The 17500-nt window shown below is 30.9% G+C and overlaps 1 protein-coding gene across 1 annotated transcript; it reads right to left on the reverse strand.

Annotated features, from left to right (window-relative positions):
* Positions 1-6749: 6749 nt before the first annotated feature.
* On the reverse strand, positions 6750-11398 carry LOC149509631 (NAD(P)H-quinone oxidoreductase subunit H, chloroplastic). Its single transcript, XM_089757686.1, has 2 exons — positions 9247-11398; positions 6750-8126 (listed from the first exon to the last, which is right to left on the reverse strand). Exon 1 carries the CDS (start codon positions 10980-10982, stop codon positions 9801-9803), a length of 1182 nt encoding a protein of 393 aa, XP_089613812.1. The 5' UTR covers positions 10983-11398; the 3' UTR covers positions 6750-8126; positions 9247-9800.
* Positions 11399-17500: the final 6102 nt, after the last annotated feature.

Genomic DNA, 17500 nt, shown 5'->3' on the forward strand with positions numbered 1-17500 from the left:
TTTTTTTTTTCAAAATTATGTATCCTTTAACAGATTAATTACGAGTCTCATTCGAATTTGATTGAAAATGAAAATTGGGCATACTCTCTCTTCGAGCTTGACCAATTACCAATTAATAGAAAAAAATTCAAGTTTGTTTTTTATTAGGTAAATAAAATGGTTTTTTTACATTTTTTTGTTTTGATGTATTTTTCGTGTATAAATGGAGATGTATAAATTATAAATGTAGGACGACAAAAAAAATAGGCAGAGATAGAGAAGGAAAGACTCTTTTTTACGTTTTTTTGATTTCATCAATTCAATTTATATATCATAATAGATCCTAATCTATCCTATAGATTTGAATGGAGATATAAAAAAGAAAGGTACCAATAAATTAAATACAAATTCTTCTTTTTTTCTGGATAGTGTATGGAATATAAATAAAAAAAGGTTATATCATATTTTTTTTTTTTTTTTTTTCTAGAATAGAAGCATTTTATGTTATTTTCCCATCTCTATTTAGTTCTTATGAAATTTATATAGTAGTATATAGATAATTATAATCTAGAAAATCTATTAATCTAGAAAATCTATAGGAATAGATAAATAATGACATAAAGACACCGATCATTTTGTTTTAAAAATAGATGTCTTTGACATCCAACTATAGCACTAAATAACCTTTTTTTTGAATGGCAGTTCCAAAAAAACGTACTTCTACATCAAAAAAGCGTATTCGAAAAAATGTTTGGAAAAAGAAAGGATATTGGGCGGCGTTGAAAGCTTTTTCATTATCGAGATCTATTTTTACGGGTAATTCAAAAAGTTTTTTTGTACGACAAATAATTTTTTTTTAATCTGAATTGGTTTAACTCGAATAAGATACAAAGGTTTTCTTTTTTGAATATCTTTTTTTTTTTCATTTCCGGGATGGGGATTCTCATTTTCCCCATCGCCCCATTTGGTATCTTAGTGTTATAATAATTTGTTATTTTTATAATATTCAATTTCAATTTATAATAATAAATAATTAAATAATTAAATAATAAAAATTTGTATATTTATACTATAGCTATATCGGAGCACATATATATAAGAGCTTTAACTGGGTTGTTGAAACTAATCCATTAAGTTTCAATTTTGTAACTTTATGAATCATTATTTCTCTGAATTACTATATATCCTTCCCTTGCTTTCAACCCAATTGAGAAAACTCCCTTTATAATTTAGTGGATATACAAATAATGTATCAATTTAAAATGATCTAAAAAAATTCTATGTTTGTATAAGAAGATGAATCAAGACATATTTTTAGAATTCGAAATTCGAAATACTTTTTTGAAGTATGGTACAATTATGACAGGAATCGAAACGCTTTTTATATAACGTAACGTGTACAACCCAATATCTAGTTGGTTTGATAAATCCTTAAAACGCAAAATCCTAACGATTAATACAAAGCTATGCAAATTACATAAATCTTTTGAAATCATTGGATGTGGTGCTGAAATTGTGATCTCTAAAAATAATATTTTTTCATTCATTTATTCATTCAATTGATAAGCATTTTTTTTTTTATAGATTCATAAAAATCATATAAAAGAATGAGAGATGAATCATTAAAAAATTAAAATGATAAAGAACATTTTTTTGTTGAATTCTATCTATGAATTGAAGTTACAACTAGTTAGTTTAGTTACAATAGAGGAGTTCTCTTTTAGGAAAACACAAACTATAAAATCTCTGTTGAAATAATTAAATATTAAATTAAATATTAAATAAAAAAAAGGATAATTAAATAAAACGATAAATAATAAAGATTCTTTTTGAACCTTCAAATTGCTATTTAAACGAGTTTTTATTCATCAATTTAAATTAAATGCTTCTTTTACATTTTACATTGAATTGACCCCTTCACCTTCAATCTCGACGATTGAATAAAAAATGGCTTATTATGATTTCGAGCAAGCCGCTATGGTGAAATCGGTAGACACGCTGCTCTTAGGAAGCAGTGCTAGAGCATCTCGGTTCGAGTCCGAGTAGCGGCATAGTATCTTCTAAAAGAGATAGAATAAGTCCTATAATGAATTTAATTCCTGATTTCCATTCCATAAAATCTAGAAACCCTCGCTTTTTTCAGAATTCTTATGATTTTTTCAACTTTAGAGCATATATTAACTCATATATCCTTTTCGGTCGTTTCAATTGTAATTACAATTCATTTTTTAACCTTATTCTTATTAGTCGATGAAGTCGTAGGACTATATGATTCATCAGAAAAGGGCATGATAGTTACCTTTTTCTGTATAACAGGATTATTAGTCACTCGTTGGATTTATTCAGGACATTTCCCATTAAGTGATTTATATGAATCATTAATCTTTCTTTCATGGGGTTTCTCCCTTATTCATATGGTTTACTATTTTAAAAAGCGTAAAAATGATTTAAGCGCAATAACCGCACCAAGTGTTATTTTTACCCAAGGCTTTGCCACTTCGGGTCTTTTAACCAAAATGCATCAATCCGCAATATTAGCGCCTGCTCTCCAATCCCAGTGGTTAATGATGCACGTAAGTATGATGGTATTAGGCTATGCAGCTCTTTTATGTGGATCATTATTATCAGTAGCTCTTCTAGTCATTACATTTCGAAAAGCCATAAAAATTATTGGTAAAAACAATAATTTATTAAATCAGTCATTTTCGTTTGGCGAAATCCAATACATGAATGAAAGAAGCAATGTTTTATTAAACACTTATTTTCTTTCTTCTAAAAATTTTTACAGGTATCAATTGACTCAACAATTGGATCGTTGGAGTTATCGTATTATTAGTCTCGGGTTTATCTTTTTAACCATAGGAATTCTTTCGGGAGCCGTATGGGCTAATGAGGCGTGGGGATCATATTGGAATTGGGACCCAAAGGAAACTTGGGCATTTATTACTTGGACCGTATTCGCGATTTATTTACATACCCGAACAAATAAAAATTTGGAAGGTGTAAATTCCGCACTTGTGGCTTCTATGGGATTTCTTATAATTTGGATATGCTATTTTGGGGTCAATCTATTAGGAATAGGTTTACATAGTTATGGTTCATTTACATTAACATCTAATTGAATTGAATAAAAAGGCTAAGCCTAACAAATACTAAGATAGGACAGCGTATATATAAGAAAACTTATTGTAAGCTGTCAAGAACCTTTTGAATCACTCCACTACTTGATTCAAAAGGTTCTAACAAAAGCCAAAGATGTCTGATTAAAATTCAATTTAATTCTTTTACCTTTTTTTACTTAACTTAAACTTAAGAGAAGAAAAAAGACTTCTTTCTTTTTTTTTTCACTGTACAACGAACAATTTTAAAAATCATAGGATTACTTTTTGATTTTTTGTTTTATTCATCAAAACTATCTATAAAAATAATTATATAGAATAGTTTCGACCTTCTCACCTGATAATGAGAGGACAAAATCCGGATAAATACCAATACCTATTACTGGTAGAAAGATAGAGATCGAAACAAATAACTCTCGTGGTCCAGAATCAAAAAAATAAGAACTTTGAGCATTAAATAGCTTGTATCCATAGAACATTTGACGTGACATAGATAATGAATAAATAGGAGTTAATATCATTCCAATTGACATTACGAAAGTAATTAGTATTTTTGGCATTAAAAAATATTTTTGGCTGGTAATTATTCCAAAAAAGACTATCAACTCTGCAACAAAACCACTCATGCCCGGTAATGCAAGAGAAGCCATCGATAAGATACTGAACATCGTAAATATTTTTGGAATCGGAATAGCCATTCCACCCATTTCGTCGAGATAAAAAAGACGCATTCTATCATAACTCGTTCCTGCCAAGAAAAAAAGTGCAGCACCGATAAATCCATGAGATATTATTTGTAAAATAGCTCCGTTGAGTCCCGTATCAGTTATAGAGCCAATTCCTATAATTATGAAACCCATATGAGATACGGAGGAATAGGCTATTCTTTTTTTTAAATTCCGTTGACCAAGAGATGTTGAAGCTGCATAAATTATTTGCATTGTACCCACTATTATCAACCAGGGAGAAAATATGGAATGAGCGTGGGGTAATAATTCCATATTGATGCGAACTAATCCATACGCTCCCATTTTTAATAAAATTCCGGCTAGAAGCATACAAGTACTGTAATGTGCCTCCCCATGGGTGTCTGGTAACCACGTATGTAAGGGTATAATCGGCGATTTGACAGCAAAAGCAATAAGAAATCCAATATAGAATATGATTTCCAGTGCGACAGGATACGATTGATTAGCTAATGTTTCAAAATTTAATGTTGGTTCATTAGAACCGTATAAACCGATACCCAAAACTCCTATTAATAAAAAAATGGAACCCCCCGCAGTGTACAAAATAAATTTTGTAGCCGAGTACAGACGTTTCTTTCCCCCCCACATGGATAGAAGTAGATAAACGGGAATTAATTCGAACTCCCACATGATGAAAAAAAGTAAAAGGTCTCGAGAAGAAAATGATCCTATTTGACCACTGTACATTGCTAGCATCAAGAAATGGAATAATCGCGAATCTCGAGTAACTGGCCAAGCCGCCAAAGTAGCTAAAGTAGTGATAAATCCTGTCAGTAAAATGGGCCCTATAGAAAGTCCATCTATTCCCAATCTCCAGTAAAAATCAAAAAAATTTATCCATTTATAATCTTCCTCCAGCTGGATTAATGGATCGTCCAATCGGAAATGATAACAAAATGCATAGGTTGTTAGAAGGAGTTCAAATATGCATATACACATAGTATACCACTTAATTAGCTTATTTCCTCTATGAGGAAGAAAGAAAATTAAAGAACCTGCAGATATTGGTAAAACTACAATTATTGTTAACCAAGGAAAATAATTCGTGGTAAAGACAAGATGCACTTGGACCAGAAAAACCCGTGCTCAAAAAAGATTTTTTTTGAGCACGGGTTTTTTCAGTAAAAAAAAAATAAAATGGATTCAAAATGTATTCAAGTGGGGTTTTCGGGAACGTATCAATAAGCTAGACCCATACTTCGAGTTGTTTCATGCCATAAATAAACTCGAACGCTCAAGAAATCTGTTGGACAAGCGGATTCACATCTCTTACAACCAACACAGTCTTCTGTTCTTGGAGCGGAAGCAATTTGCTTAGCTTTACATCCATCCCAAGGTATCATTTCTAACACATCGGTGGGGCAGGCTCGGACACATTGAGTACACCCTATACATGTATCATAAATTTTTACTGAATGTGACATGGGATCTATAATTTTTTGAACATCATAAAATTTCAATCTAGTAAACTTGTAAATGAATCATTATAGTTAAACACCAGATGAATCAACGATTTACCAGAAATTTTCTAATCAATTTCCTTCGGGATCAACTCATAAGAAAGGACCAAGATACTTTGATTTCTTACGTTTTCGAAAACATGATGTAGATTCCAACATATTGGACATGCTAATTCAAATTGGTGAATCTTATAATTTAATATTATTAATATTACTTATTCAACAAAGTTGATTGATTGATACGCGTTGATTTTCTGTTACGATAAATTGAGGAAACAATAGCTGATCCAATAGCTGCTTCAGCGGCTGCAATAGCTATAACAAAAATTGATAAAATATTTCCTTTTAATTGCCGACTATCAAAAAAATCAGAAAATGTTACAAAATTTATATTAACCGCATTCAGTATAAGTTCAAGACACATAAGGGCCCGAACCATATTTCGACTCGTGATCAATCCATAAATACCGATAGAAAATAAATAGGCACTCAAAACAAGTATATGTTCGAGCATCATTGACCAACTCCTTATCAATTTCGATTCATTTTAATATGAACAATAATTCAACGGATTTGATTGACTAGAATAGAATATAACAAAAAGAATATATTGGAAATATCTCGAATAAACGAATTTCTATTTTATATTTTATACACGAACAAGAATTCAAGGAAAATAGATGCGATAAGACAGAAAAAAGTTTAATTTGGATTGCTTGCTATTCCTAGTTAGAAAGATTTATTACTGACGAGCCACAGCAATTGCACCTATCAAAGCAACTAAAAGAATTAGTGAAATGAATTCAAATGGAAGAAAAAAATCTGTTGCTAAATGAATTCCAATTTGTTGACTATTACTTATCAAATCTTGTTCTATAATTTGGTTTGATCTTGTAGTCCAAATAATCCCGTACCATGATGTATCTAATATAGTAGTAATTAGCGAAACAAGAATACTTGTACAAATCAACGAAGTAAGGCCATTCCCAATGGTCCACAGATTAAAATTTTTATAATATTCTGAACCATTCATGAACATCACAGCAAATAGGATTAAAACATTTATGGCTCCCACATAAATAAGAAGCTGGGCAGCAGCTACAAAATGAGAATTTGAGAGAATATAGAATAAGGATATACAAACAAGAACCAATCCCAATGAAAAGGCAGAAAAAATTGGATTGGTAAGTAATACCACTCCCAGGCCCCCTAATATAAGACCCGATCCCAGAAAAACTAAAAGAAAATCGTGTATTGGTCCAGGCAAATCCATTATATGTAAAATAAGAGATAAATAAATCGAAATGCTTTTCATGATCTTATTGACCCGACCAGGAATTTTTTTTTTATGATACGTTCCTAATTGAATAAAATCCTAATCTATTAGGTGTGAATTGATCTAAGTACAATTATTGTTTCGTTTTTAATTCTTTTTTTTTGTTCGGTTCGAAAGGGTATTTTGTTTTTTGAAACTATATATTTCGAAATAATTACGAATATATTAATAGATTTTCAAGAAAAATGAATTCGAAATTCTTATCAACCAGTTAATTTGTAATTGAATTTTTATTTATTGACCAAACAAAGAGTAAAGGCCTCATTCTTTTAAGTCAAACCAAATATTCTTTTAACTTAAACCAAAACGGAACCTTAAAAGAATTGGAAATTTCTCTTTAATAGAATAGGAGGTTTACTTACTCAGTTTTTCTTTGAGGCGAATTCAAAATTGTTCGAATTGTATAATCGTCAATTACTGACATTGGTAAACGGCCCAAAGCAATTTGATTATAATTCAATTCGTGACGGTCGTAAGTAGAAAGTTCATATTCTTCAGTCATTGATAAACAATTTGTTGGACAATACTCAACGCAGTTACCACAAAATATACAAATTCCGAAATCAATACTGTAATTAAGCAATCGTTTTTTTCTAATATCCGTTTCAAATTTCCAATCAACAACAGGCAGATCTATAGGGCATACACGAACACATACTTCACAAGCAATGCATTTATCAAATTCAAAATGGATTCGCCCACGGAAACGCTCTGATGCGATTAATTTTTCATAAGGGTATTGAATAGTTACAGGTAAACGATTTGCGTGGGATAAGGTAATCATGAAACCTTGACCAATGTACCTTGCTGCTCGGACTGTTTGGTGGCCATAATTCATGAACCCAGTTACCATAGGGAACATATCGTGAATATCTATGAATAATTTTATGTTTGTTTCTTTCTCTTGTTTGAACCAAGTCATGAATCTCGTATTCTTTTTTTCTTTACAGTGAAAGAAGTTGGAAAGAAGTTGTTAATAATAGATTACCGAGAGAAATGGGTAAAAGAAATTTCCATCCAAGATTTAATAATTGGTCCATTCTTAACCTAGGTAAAGTCCATCTTGTTGCGATAGAAATAAACAAAAACAAATAAGTTTTAGCTAATGTAATAAAGATACCAATTGTCGTTCCAAAGATTCCATTCATTTTATTTATTTCAAATAGCTCAGGGACGAATACGTACGGAATGGAAATATTCCAACCCCCCAAGTAAAGAACTGTTACAAATAAGGAAGAAAGTAATAGATTTAGATAGGAAGCAACATAAAATAAACCAAATTTGATACCCGAATATTCGGTTTGATACCCTGCTACTAATTCTTCCTCGGCTTCTGGTAAATCAAAAGGTAATCTCTCACATTCTGCTAGAGAAGAAATTAGAAAAACGATAAACCCTATTGGCTGACGCCACAAATTCCATCCCCAAACCCCATATTTTGATTGCGCCTCAACTATATCAACTGTACTTGAGCTGTTAGATAATTATAGTCGATGATAACATCACTGTTCCCATCGCTAGTCCAAAACCGTACATGAGGTTTTCAACTCATACGGCTCCTCGTGGGTCACAAATAAATTTAAGGACCGAATCAGTATTATTTCTCTTCGTATGGTTGTAGAATAGATAGAGAAAAAATGGATTGGAAGGTCCAAAATTATACCAATGGAATTCTGTCTGCTATATTATGAAGAATAAAAAAAGTGCTTCTGAATTGATCTCGCCCGTTACTAATTTCAATTTTTATTTGTTGAGTAATAACTTAAGCCTTCAATAAAATACTTCTTGTAGAAATATCAATAGATATTTCAACCCATTGTTTTCGATTACGAAAAAAATTAAATATTACATTAGCTCATAAATCATGACACAGATTATATCTCTCTATATATATGAAAGAAAGAATAAAAAAAAAAAAAATATTTATTTTTTATTCTTTCTTTTTCGTTCCTATTCTTCTTTCTGATCTGAGAAAATTACGAATGGGGGCTTAAACTAAAAAATAGTAAAGGATTATTTCGTTCCTGATAGTCATTACTTTAATCGGTGGATAGGAGCATACTCTGGACCGGAATCGTGGGTAGTACTGCCTACTCATTTCTACTAATTTAAAGCCCCAATTAGTATTCTTTTTATGTTATCCAGAAATATCCTTTTTATATAATTTACATAATCTCCATTACTAATCCTTTGTGTATTTTGGTGTTCCTAACCATCCACTCATTTTTTTGTTCAATCCCCCGTTTGGTTTGGCAATACATGTATGGGAATCTATACAAAGGATAGCCAAAACTCTATACGGTTGATCTTTTGAGCCCGCTTCAAGCTAGATTGACTAATCAACCCGTCTTGGGGTAAAGACTTCTTCCACTTATGTTTTCTTCCACTTAACTCTTGTACATAGGAAATGAGATTAAATTTTTTTTTGTTTAATTTACTGCGAATTTATAAGCTGCTTTCTTTCACTCATATATAACTATCTAATTTAGTTTATCAACCTGAAGGATAATAAAATAACGAAGATATCTATTCAATCCATTCAGCTTATTTTATAGAACGAAAGGAATAGGGAAAAGAAAAGTTTATATTTCAACGAATCGCACGTAGAGATATTGATAAAACACATAGAGTTAATGGTATTTCATAACTAATCGATTGAGCAGCAGCTCGCAGACCACCTAAAAAGGAATATTTATTATTTGATCCGTATCCTGACATAAGAAGTCCAACAGGAGCAATACTTGAAATGGCAATCCATAAAAAAATACCGATATTGAGATCGGCTAAAATAAGGCGAGAGCTAAAAGGAATTACTGAAAAACTTAGTAAAATGGATATGACTGCTATAGACGGTCCAATACGGAATAAACGAGTATTTCCTCTAGATGGAAGAATATTCTCTTTGAAAAGCAGTTTTGTTCCATCTGCTAGAGCTTGAAGAATTCCCAAAGGGCCGGCGTATTCAGGCCCAATACGTTGTTGTATTCCTGCAGATATTTCTCTTTCTAACCATACAATTACTAGTACACCTATTGTGATTCCCAATACAAGAGTCAAAATAGGGACAAACATCCATATGATCCCATAGACCTCTTTTAAGGATTCCAATCTGTAAAAGGAATTGATATCTTCTACTTCTGTTGTATAAATTATCATTTCAACGATCAACTTCTCCCATAATGATATCTATGCTACCTAGTATCGTCATAATATCAGCCAATTTCATTCTTTTAACTAACTGAGGAAGAATTTGCAAATTGATAAAACCCGGCGGGCGAATTTTCCATCTCCAAGGAAAACCACTTTGATCTCCTATCAGAAAAATTCCTAATTCTCCCTTTGGGGCTTCCATTCTCGCATAAAGTTCTTGTCTCGGTAATTCAAATGTAGGAGAAGGTTTTTTACTAATGAATCGATATTCAAAATCATTCCATTCTGGATCCCTTTCTCGATCAAAACATCGGATTTCTAAATTCTCATAGGGACCCCCCGGAATTCCTTCCAGGGCCTGTTGAATTATTTTTATGGATTCCGTCATTTCACTGATTCGGACTAAATAACGAGCTAATGAATCTCCTTCTTTTTGCCACTGGATTTCCCAATCAAATTCGTCGTAACACTCATAATGATCAACTTTACGAAGATCCCATTTGATTCCAGAGGCTCGTAGCATTGGGCCGGATAGACCCCAATTTATTGCTTCTTCTCCACCAATAACCCCTACCCCTTCAACTCGTTCTAAAAAAATAGGATTTCGCGTAATAAGTTTTTGATATTCAACAATTCCTGTTAAAAAATAATCACAGAAATCCAAACATTTATCTATCCAGCCATAGGGTAGATCGGCCGCTACTCCTCCGATACGAAAATAATTATGCATCATTCTCATACCGGTGGCAGCTTCGAATAGATCATATACTAATTCTCTTTCTCTGAAAATATAGAAAAAGGGGGTCTGTGCACCAATATCGGCCATAAAAGGTCCAAGCCATAATAGATGAGAAGCTATACGACTCAACTCCAACATAATTACTCTGATATAGCTGGCTCTTTTAGGGACTTGAATATTGCCCAATTGTTCTGGTCCATTTACGGTTATTGCTTCCGTGAACATAGTGGCTAAATAATCCCAACGTGTTACATAAGGCAAATATTGTATAATTGTTCGGTTTTCCGCAATTTTTTCCATTCCTCTGTGTAAATAACCTAATATTGGTTCACAGTCAACAACATCTTCACCATCTAGAGTAACGATGAGACGAAGAACACCGTGCATTGATGGGTGGTGAGGTCCCATATTGACTATCATAAGGTCTTTTTCTGTAGCTGATAGATTCATAAGTTTTTCCTCGATTCATTCTTACATGAATTGTTGAAAACGAAAAGAAGTACATCAAAATGAAAAATATAATAAATCGACTAATTCAATCAAATTAACGATTTTTTGATTCCCGAATATCCAACTCACTAATTAATTCTTTATAACGTATGTTATTTTTCTTTGATAAATAAGACAGAAGCCGTTGACGTTTTCCTAGAATTTTACGTAGACCTCTCTGAGATAAATAGTCTTTTTTGTGCAATTCCAAATGTGAAGTAAGTCTTCGTATCTTATTGGTGAAACTGACTATTTGAAATTCAACGGACCCCTTGTTTTCTTCTTTTTTTTCTTGAAAAATAACTGAGATGAATGAATTTTTTACCATAAAACAAAAATTTCTCTCCCCCTTTTTTTGAATGTGAATTTTACTGATCAGTAATAATAATAATACCATTCATTTTAATATGCACAATGATTTTAAGTTCGTTATGAACTTTATAATTTTTTCAAATAAAATTAATCAATCCGGTTTTCAATCATAATATATGGAAAAATGTACCATTGACGAATTTTCAAACGCGGATACATATGTATCCTTACCATACTGAAACGACTGCCATTATTACTATTAAACCAATAGCGATTCATACAAGCTAAATCTTCTAATCGATAATTGGGCCAAAGAAAGAACTTTAATTTAATTAGTTTCTTTTTATCACTATCAAGATGTTTGTTTTTATTCAAAACTTGACCACAGTTTTTTACATTATTTAAAAATACTGGATTTCTATGCATACCATTTTTATCCCTTGAATTGAAAGAAATTCGAATTCGCAATTCTCTCCGGTGGTTAGGGGATAAAATATTTTCAGGAATAAACAAATCATAATGATTTTTGTCTTTATTTTCAGTCATTTTTTGATGTCTTGCAATGGATTCATCAAAATTATTTTTTTCAATATAGTTTTTTTTTTTGCGTCTTTTTTTTTTTTTGCGTCTTTGATTAATTTCATGTTTATTTTTATGAACCAATGAAATACTTATAGTTTGATATAGAATAAATTGTCCATCAATTTCTACATACCGGCGAATTGGTTCGATAATCAATACTCCTTTTTTGAGTAGGTATTGATAAGTTAAAAGTAACTTATCCGCCGAATCCATCAAAATATCCAGATTCGTTCCTCCTCTTCTAACAGAGTATAGAAAAGTTTCATTCATATTTATCAGGCCAAGAATGAAAGAATATGCTTTGATATTTTTGATTATTTTTTCATCGAAAGAATCAGCATCCCATCCGAATTGAAAATACAAATACTTTTGTAGGAATAAACGAGCTTCTCTCTTGCTCTCGTCTTCCTTTCTATGTTTTTTTGATTTACCAGAATCTTCTTCAACATCTTTTTCTTGATTGTCTGATTTACCTTTTTCTTGATCTGATTTACCTTTTTCTTGATTGGATGATTTACCTTTTTCTTGATTGGATGATTTACCTTTTTCTTGATTGTATGATTTACCTTTTTCTTGATTGGATGATTTACCATAATCTTCTTCAACATCTTTTTCTTGATTGTATGATTTACCTTTTTCTTGATTGGATGATTTACCATAATCTTCTTCAACATCTTTTTCTTGATTGTATGATTTACCTTTTTCTTCATTGTATGATTTACCATAATCTTCTTCAACATCTTTTTCTTGATTGTATGATTTACCTTTTTCTTCATTGTATGATTTACCATAATCTTCTTCAACATCTTTTTCTTGATTGTATGATTTACCTTTTTCTTGATTGGATGATTTACCTTTTTCTTGATTGGATGATTTACCATAATCTTCTTCAACATCTTTTTCTTGATTGTATGATTTACCTTTTTCTTGATTGGATGATTTACCTTTTTCTTGATTGGATGATTTACCATAATCTTCTTCAACATCTTTTTCTTGATTTGAGAGAACGGATCTAAATTTTCTTTTTTTTTTTGCATCTGATACAAGATCCTCTTTTTTTCCATTAAAATTAAAATTGAAAAGAAGTAGTTTTATTGGTATGATCCATGGTTCAACCTTATATGCATTATATAGTAGCACAAATTCTGGGAAGAACCAAAGTTCCAGATTCGATATTTGATAATTATTAAAATTATTAATCACAGTCTTAATATTTTTCTTACTCTTGGTACTGGTTTTCTTACTCTTGGTACTGGTCTTCTTACTCTTGGTACTGGTATCGACCCAGGACTCAATATCGGTCTTATTTCTAAGACAAAAATTAAGAATTCTCCAATTAAAAAATTTTCTATGCGAAAATTTCCCCGTTTTCCCCGTTTTCCCCGTTAGATAATTATGGATAGGAATATCCCCCAATATATCAAAAAATTTTCGTTTATCCATGTTGTAATTATAAGGAATCTCTTCCCTCTTATTTACTTGTAATGGTGATCCATAAGTATATGAGTCCCTCATATCTTGATATATAATAAATATATATGATAATAAATTATATCTATAGTGTTTTTTAAAATTATCTTTTTTATATTTTTGTTCTTGATTCCGTTTTTGTTCTTGATTCAGTTTATATTCTTGATTCAGTAATGAATTCGCTTGAAAATCATTTTTTTTTTCGTAATGTATTAATCTTTCTTTTTCATCTGAATCCCATTTTGTTAAATCTTTATTTTGAGCCATATAGTGTTGATTGACTCTATTTCGCCATTGTTCTGGTACTAATCTAAGCCATATACTCTGAACTAAATCGTATTGATAATCGTATTGATAATGACTCCTTAACCAGTTTTTCCATTCCTTTATTCCAGAGATTTTTTGTCTTAACCCATAATGATGTTTTAATTGGGAATGAGATATTCCTTGTTCTTCAAAATAATCTTTTATTTCATTTTTAAGAAAAAGAGATGTTCCGTGATATTGAAGGATAGGTTTGAATTTAATAACTTGGGTTTGTGATAATTTGTAAAATACATATGCTTGTGAGAGGGAGGATAAGTCACAAAAAGCTTTTGCATTTTGATTTCTAATATTCGAAAGTGAGTTTTTTATATTTTTTATAGTTGAAATAAAATGAATTGTATTTTTATTTGGTTTATTAATTCTTTCTTGATTTGCTTCATTATTGTAAATGAATTTATCAATCATTTTTTTTGTTGATTCAAGAAAAAGTTGTGGATTGGGTCTTGGAATATTAATGATATATTTAATGATATATAGAAAAATATCTATGTATATCTTTTGAATAAAAAGTTTTATAAATAAATAGAATTTACGGATTAATCGAATATTTCTTCTTTTTAATATTTTCCAAAATTTTTTTGATGATTCTAATTTCTTGTCTTTTATAATTTTTTCTATTTGATTTTTGATTGTGTTTGTTCTCTCAGTCAGATCTTTTATCTTTTTTTCTGTTAATGAATAATTTGTCCGCTCCATAGATTGAATTTGAAGGGATGATTCGTCAATCATCTTATTACTGATTATCGAATCTTTTTTAGTTTCGCCCAAATCTTTTTTAGTTTCGCCCAATTCTTCTCTCAACTCCAAAACTGGATTTCTTTTTGAAAGTTTTTTTATTATTCCCTTTACAAATGGAATTTTTGTTTCTCCTGAGACTTTTCGAAACAATTTTTTTCCTTTTTTAAAAATTTTCCATTTTTCACTTTTTTTTTCTAGTTCGTTAAAAATAGGCTGAAAAAACGAAGGCCGTCTTCGAGGAGGACCGCAAGGTAAGTCACTTTCCAGTCCACAAGCTGTTAAAAAGCAAAAATCATTCTTTTTAACTTTCTTTTTTTTCATTGGATCTTTATGCTTTTTTTTCATTGGATCTTTATGCTTTTTTTTCATTGGATCTTTATGAGAGGGTTTCAGTTTAGATCCGCGCCAAGGTTTCAGGCGAAAAGGATATAGGATCTTGATCTGGATACCTTCTGATAACCAATTTTTTGGAAAGTCTTTTGTGGAGAATTGAAGACCATTATAAGTGCATTTAACATGTATTTCTCGCTTCCAACCCTTGAAATCCGTGGACCACTCAGGAATTTGAAATAATAATATACGGACAATGTTTTTAGCTATTATCAATGAAGGTAATAGAATATATTTTCTAAAAATCGATTGGGCTATTAACATGATGCCCCTTGGTCCTTGACCAAAAAAGACGATATCCCAAAATTCTGCTGCGTCCAGCAGGAAGTCATCTGCCTCTGACTCTTGTCTTCTTTTTTCTTTCTCTTTTTTGTCTCCTTTTTGTATCTCTTCTATGCTTTCTCTTCTTTTTTCTTCCTCTTTGTCTCTTTCTTGTATCTTTTCTATGCTTTCTCTTATCTCTTCGTCTTCTTCTCTTATGTCCTCCTCATTTTCTGTATAATCAGAAATTTGTGATTCTTTGTTTTTCCATATCCAATTTCGAGATATTAGTTTTATCAGCCAAGAAATATCAGAATACAAAGATCTGAACACTCTGAAGAAGAGGCTGTCTACTCTGTCAAAAAAAAGTGGGGAATGCACATTTGATTGAAACAGTTCCCCATTAATTATTTTACGTCTTTGGGCACGCACGGCACCTTTTATTATGTCTCGACGAAAATTCGGTTCTGGCGAATATTCCATCAAAGATAGGTCGTTTTCTATATCGTTTGGTAGAAAAAAATCATCCTTTAACTCCTCCTTAGAAAAAACTATTGCGTACCGGAAGATTCTTGAACGAATTGCATAATCTGTTATCATGTGTTCCTCGCCTCCTCTATGGTGTTGTTCGAAAATGTCGAGTAGTTTGTATGACCATCGAGGAACTTCTTTACTTATTTCTTTTATTCCATTACTTATTTCTTTTATTCCATTAGATTTTTTTATAATTGTTTGATTGTCGGGATTAGTTATAACTATATTGCATAAAAATTTCAAAATTTTGACTCGATCCTCGGAATCGATATTTCCCTGTTCATCTTCTGTTTCTGTCAATAAAGAAAGTTCTTTTTCTGTTGATAATGATTTGAGTGTATCTATTGTCTGTTCATCTTCTGTTTCTGTCAATAAAGAAAGTTCTTTTTCTGTTGATAATGATTTGAGTGTATCTATTGTCTGTTCATCTTCTGTTTCTGTCAATAAAGAAAGTTCTTTTTCTGTTGATAATGATTTGAGTGTATCTATTGTCTGTTCATCTTCTGTTTCTGTCAATAAAGAAAGTTCTTTTTCTGTTGATAATGATTTGAGTGTATCTATTGTCTGTTCATCTTCTGTTTCTGTCAATAAAGAAAGTTCTTTTTCTGTTGATAATGATTTGAGTGTATCTATTGTCTGTTCATCTTCTGTTTCTGTCAATAAAGAAAGTTCTTTTTCTGTTGATAATGATTTGAGTGTATCTATTGTCTGTTCAAATTCGTAATAATCAGTAGCAAGAAGTATAACATGAATCTTATTTATCCAAAACGGATCCGTGTTTGTTTTTTCACTTAAAGGTGAAAACAATTTTTTGATTCTTCCGCGGTAGGGTCCCTGCAAGAAAGGATCATATATTTTAGGCAAGTATTTTATTTTAGTTTCATTATTAGTTTCATTATTAGTTTCATTATTAGTTTCATTATTTCTTTTAGTTTCATTATTTCTTTTAGTTTCATTATTTCTTTTAGTTTCATTATTAGTTTCATTATTAGTTTCATTATTAGTTTCATTATTTCTTTTAATTTCATTATTTCTTTTAGTTTCATTATTAGTTTCATTATTAGTTTCATTATTAGTTTCATTATTAGTTTCATTATTAGTTTCAGTAGTAGTTTCTTCATTATTAGTTTCATTATTAGTTTCATTATTAGTTTCATTATTAGTTTCTTCATTAGTTTCATAATTAGAAAATCGAGTCCTTTTTTCAAGTATGCCCAGATCAAAAGATTCCTTATATAAATATTCCTTATCTAAATATTCGACTCTCTTTATAAACTCCTTACTTAAATTTATTCTTTTTAGTTCATTGATAAAACTCCAATCAGTATACGATTCGTCAGAAAACAATTCTTCTGGTGTGAAAAAATCTATTTGTTTTTGTACCATTTCTCCAAAAGCTGCTAAACTAGGTGGATATGTAAAAGAGATTTTTTCTTTTCCATCACTTCGACATGTATAAAAAAAATATTGTGACATTTCATTTTTTAGAGCATTGTCAAACCGATTATTTTTTATATATCGCCAAGGTCGATTCCGTTGTTTATAATCAAAAATAAGCGTCACAAGAGGTTTTTCAAACCATAATAATTTTTTATATTCTTTTTTTTCTGATATTATTTCTAACTTCGAATTTTCCTGATTCCCATCCAGATAAGAAGTTTCATAAACTGGGCTATTTTTATAGTCGGTCTCTTTCGAAAAAGGGTAATAAGAAAGATTTTCTTTGGTGGATACCTGTTCCTCCCCCCCTTTGGAAATAGTTTCTATTTCTATGTTTGTTTCTTCCTCCCTTTCCTCCAATTCCTTCAATTCCTCCAATTCCTGCCCTTTTCTTCGGCTTTGATGAATTCCTGTCAGTTTCTTAG

Source organism: Durio zibethinus, unplaced genomic scaffold (assembly GCF_047325235.1).
Source record: "Durio zibethinus cultivar Kanyao isolate XHJ-2024 unplaced genomic scaffold, ASM4732523v1 HiC_scaffold_135, whole genome shotgun sequence".
NCBI lineage: Eukaryota > Viridiplantae > Streptophyta > Magnoliopsida > Malvales > Malvaceae > Durio > Durio zibethinus.

Coding starts and splice junctions, on each gene's coding strand:
- LOC149509631 (XM_089757686.1), bottom strand. CDS start 10,982: ATGAATCTATCAGCTACAGAAAAAGACCTTATGATAGTCAATATGGGA.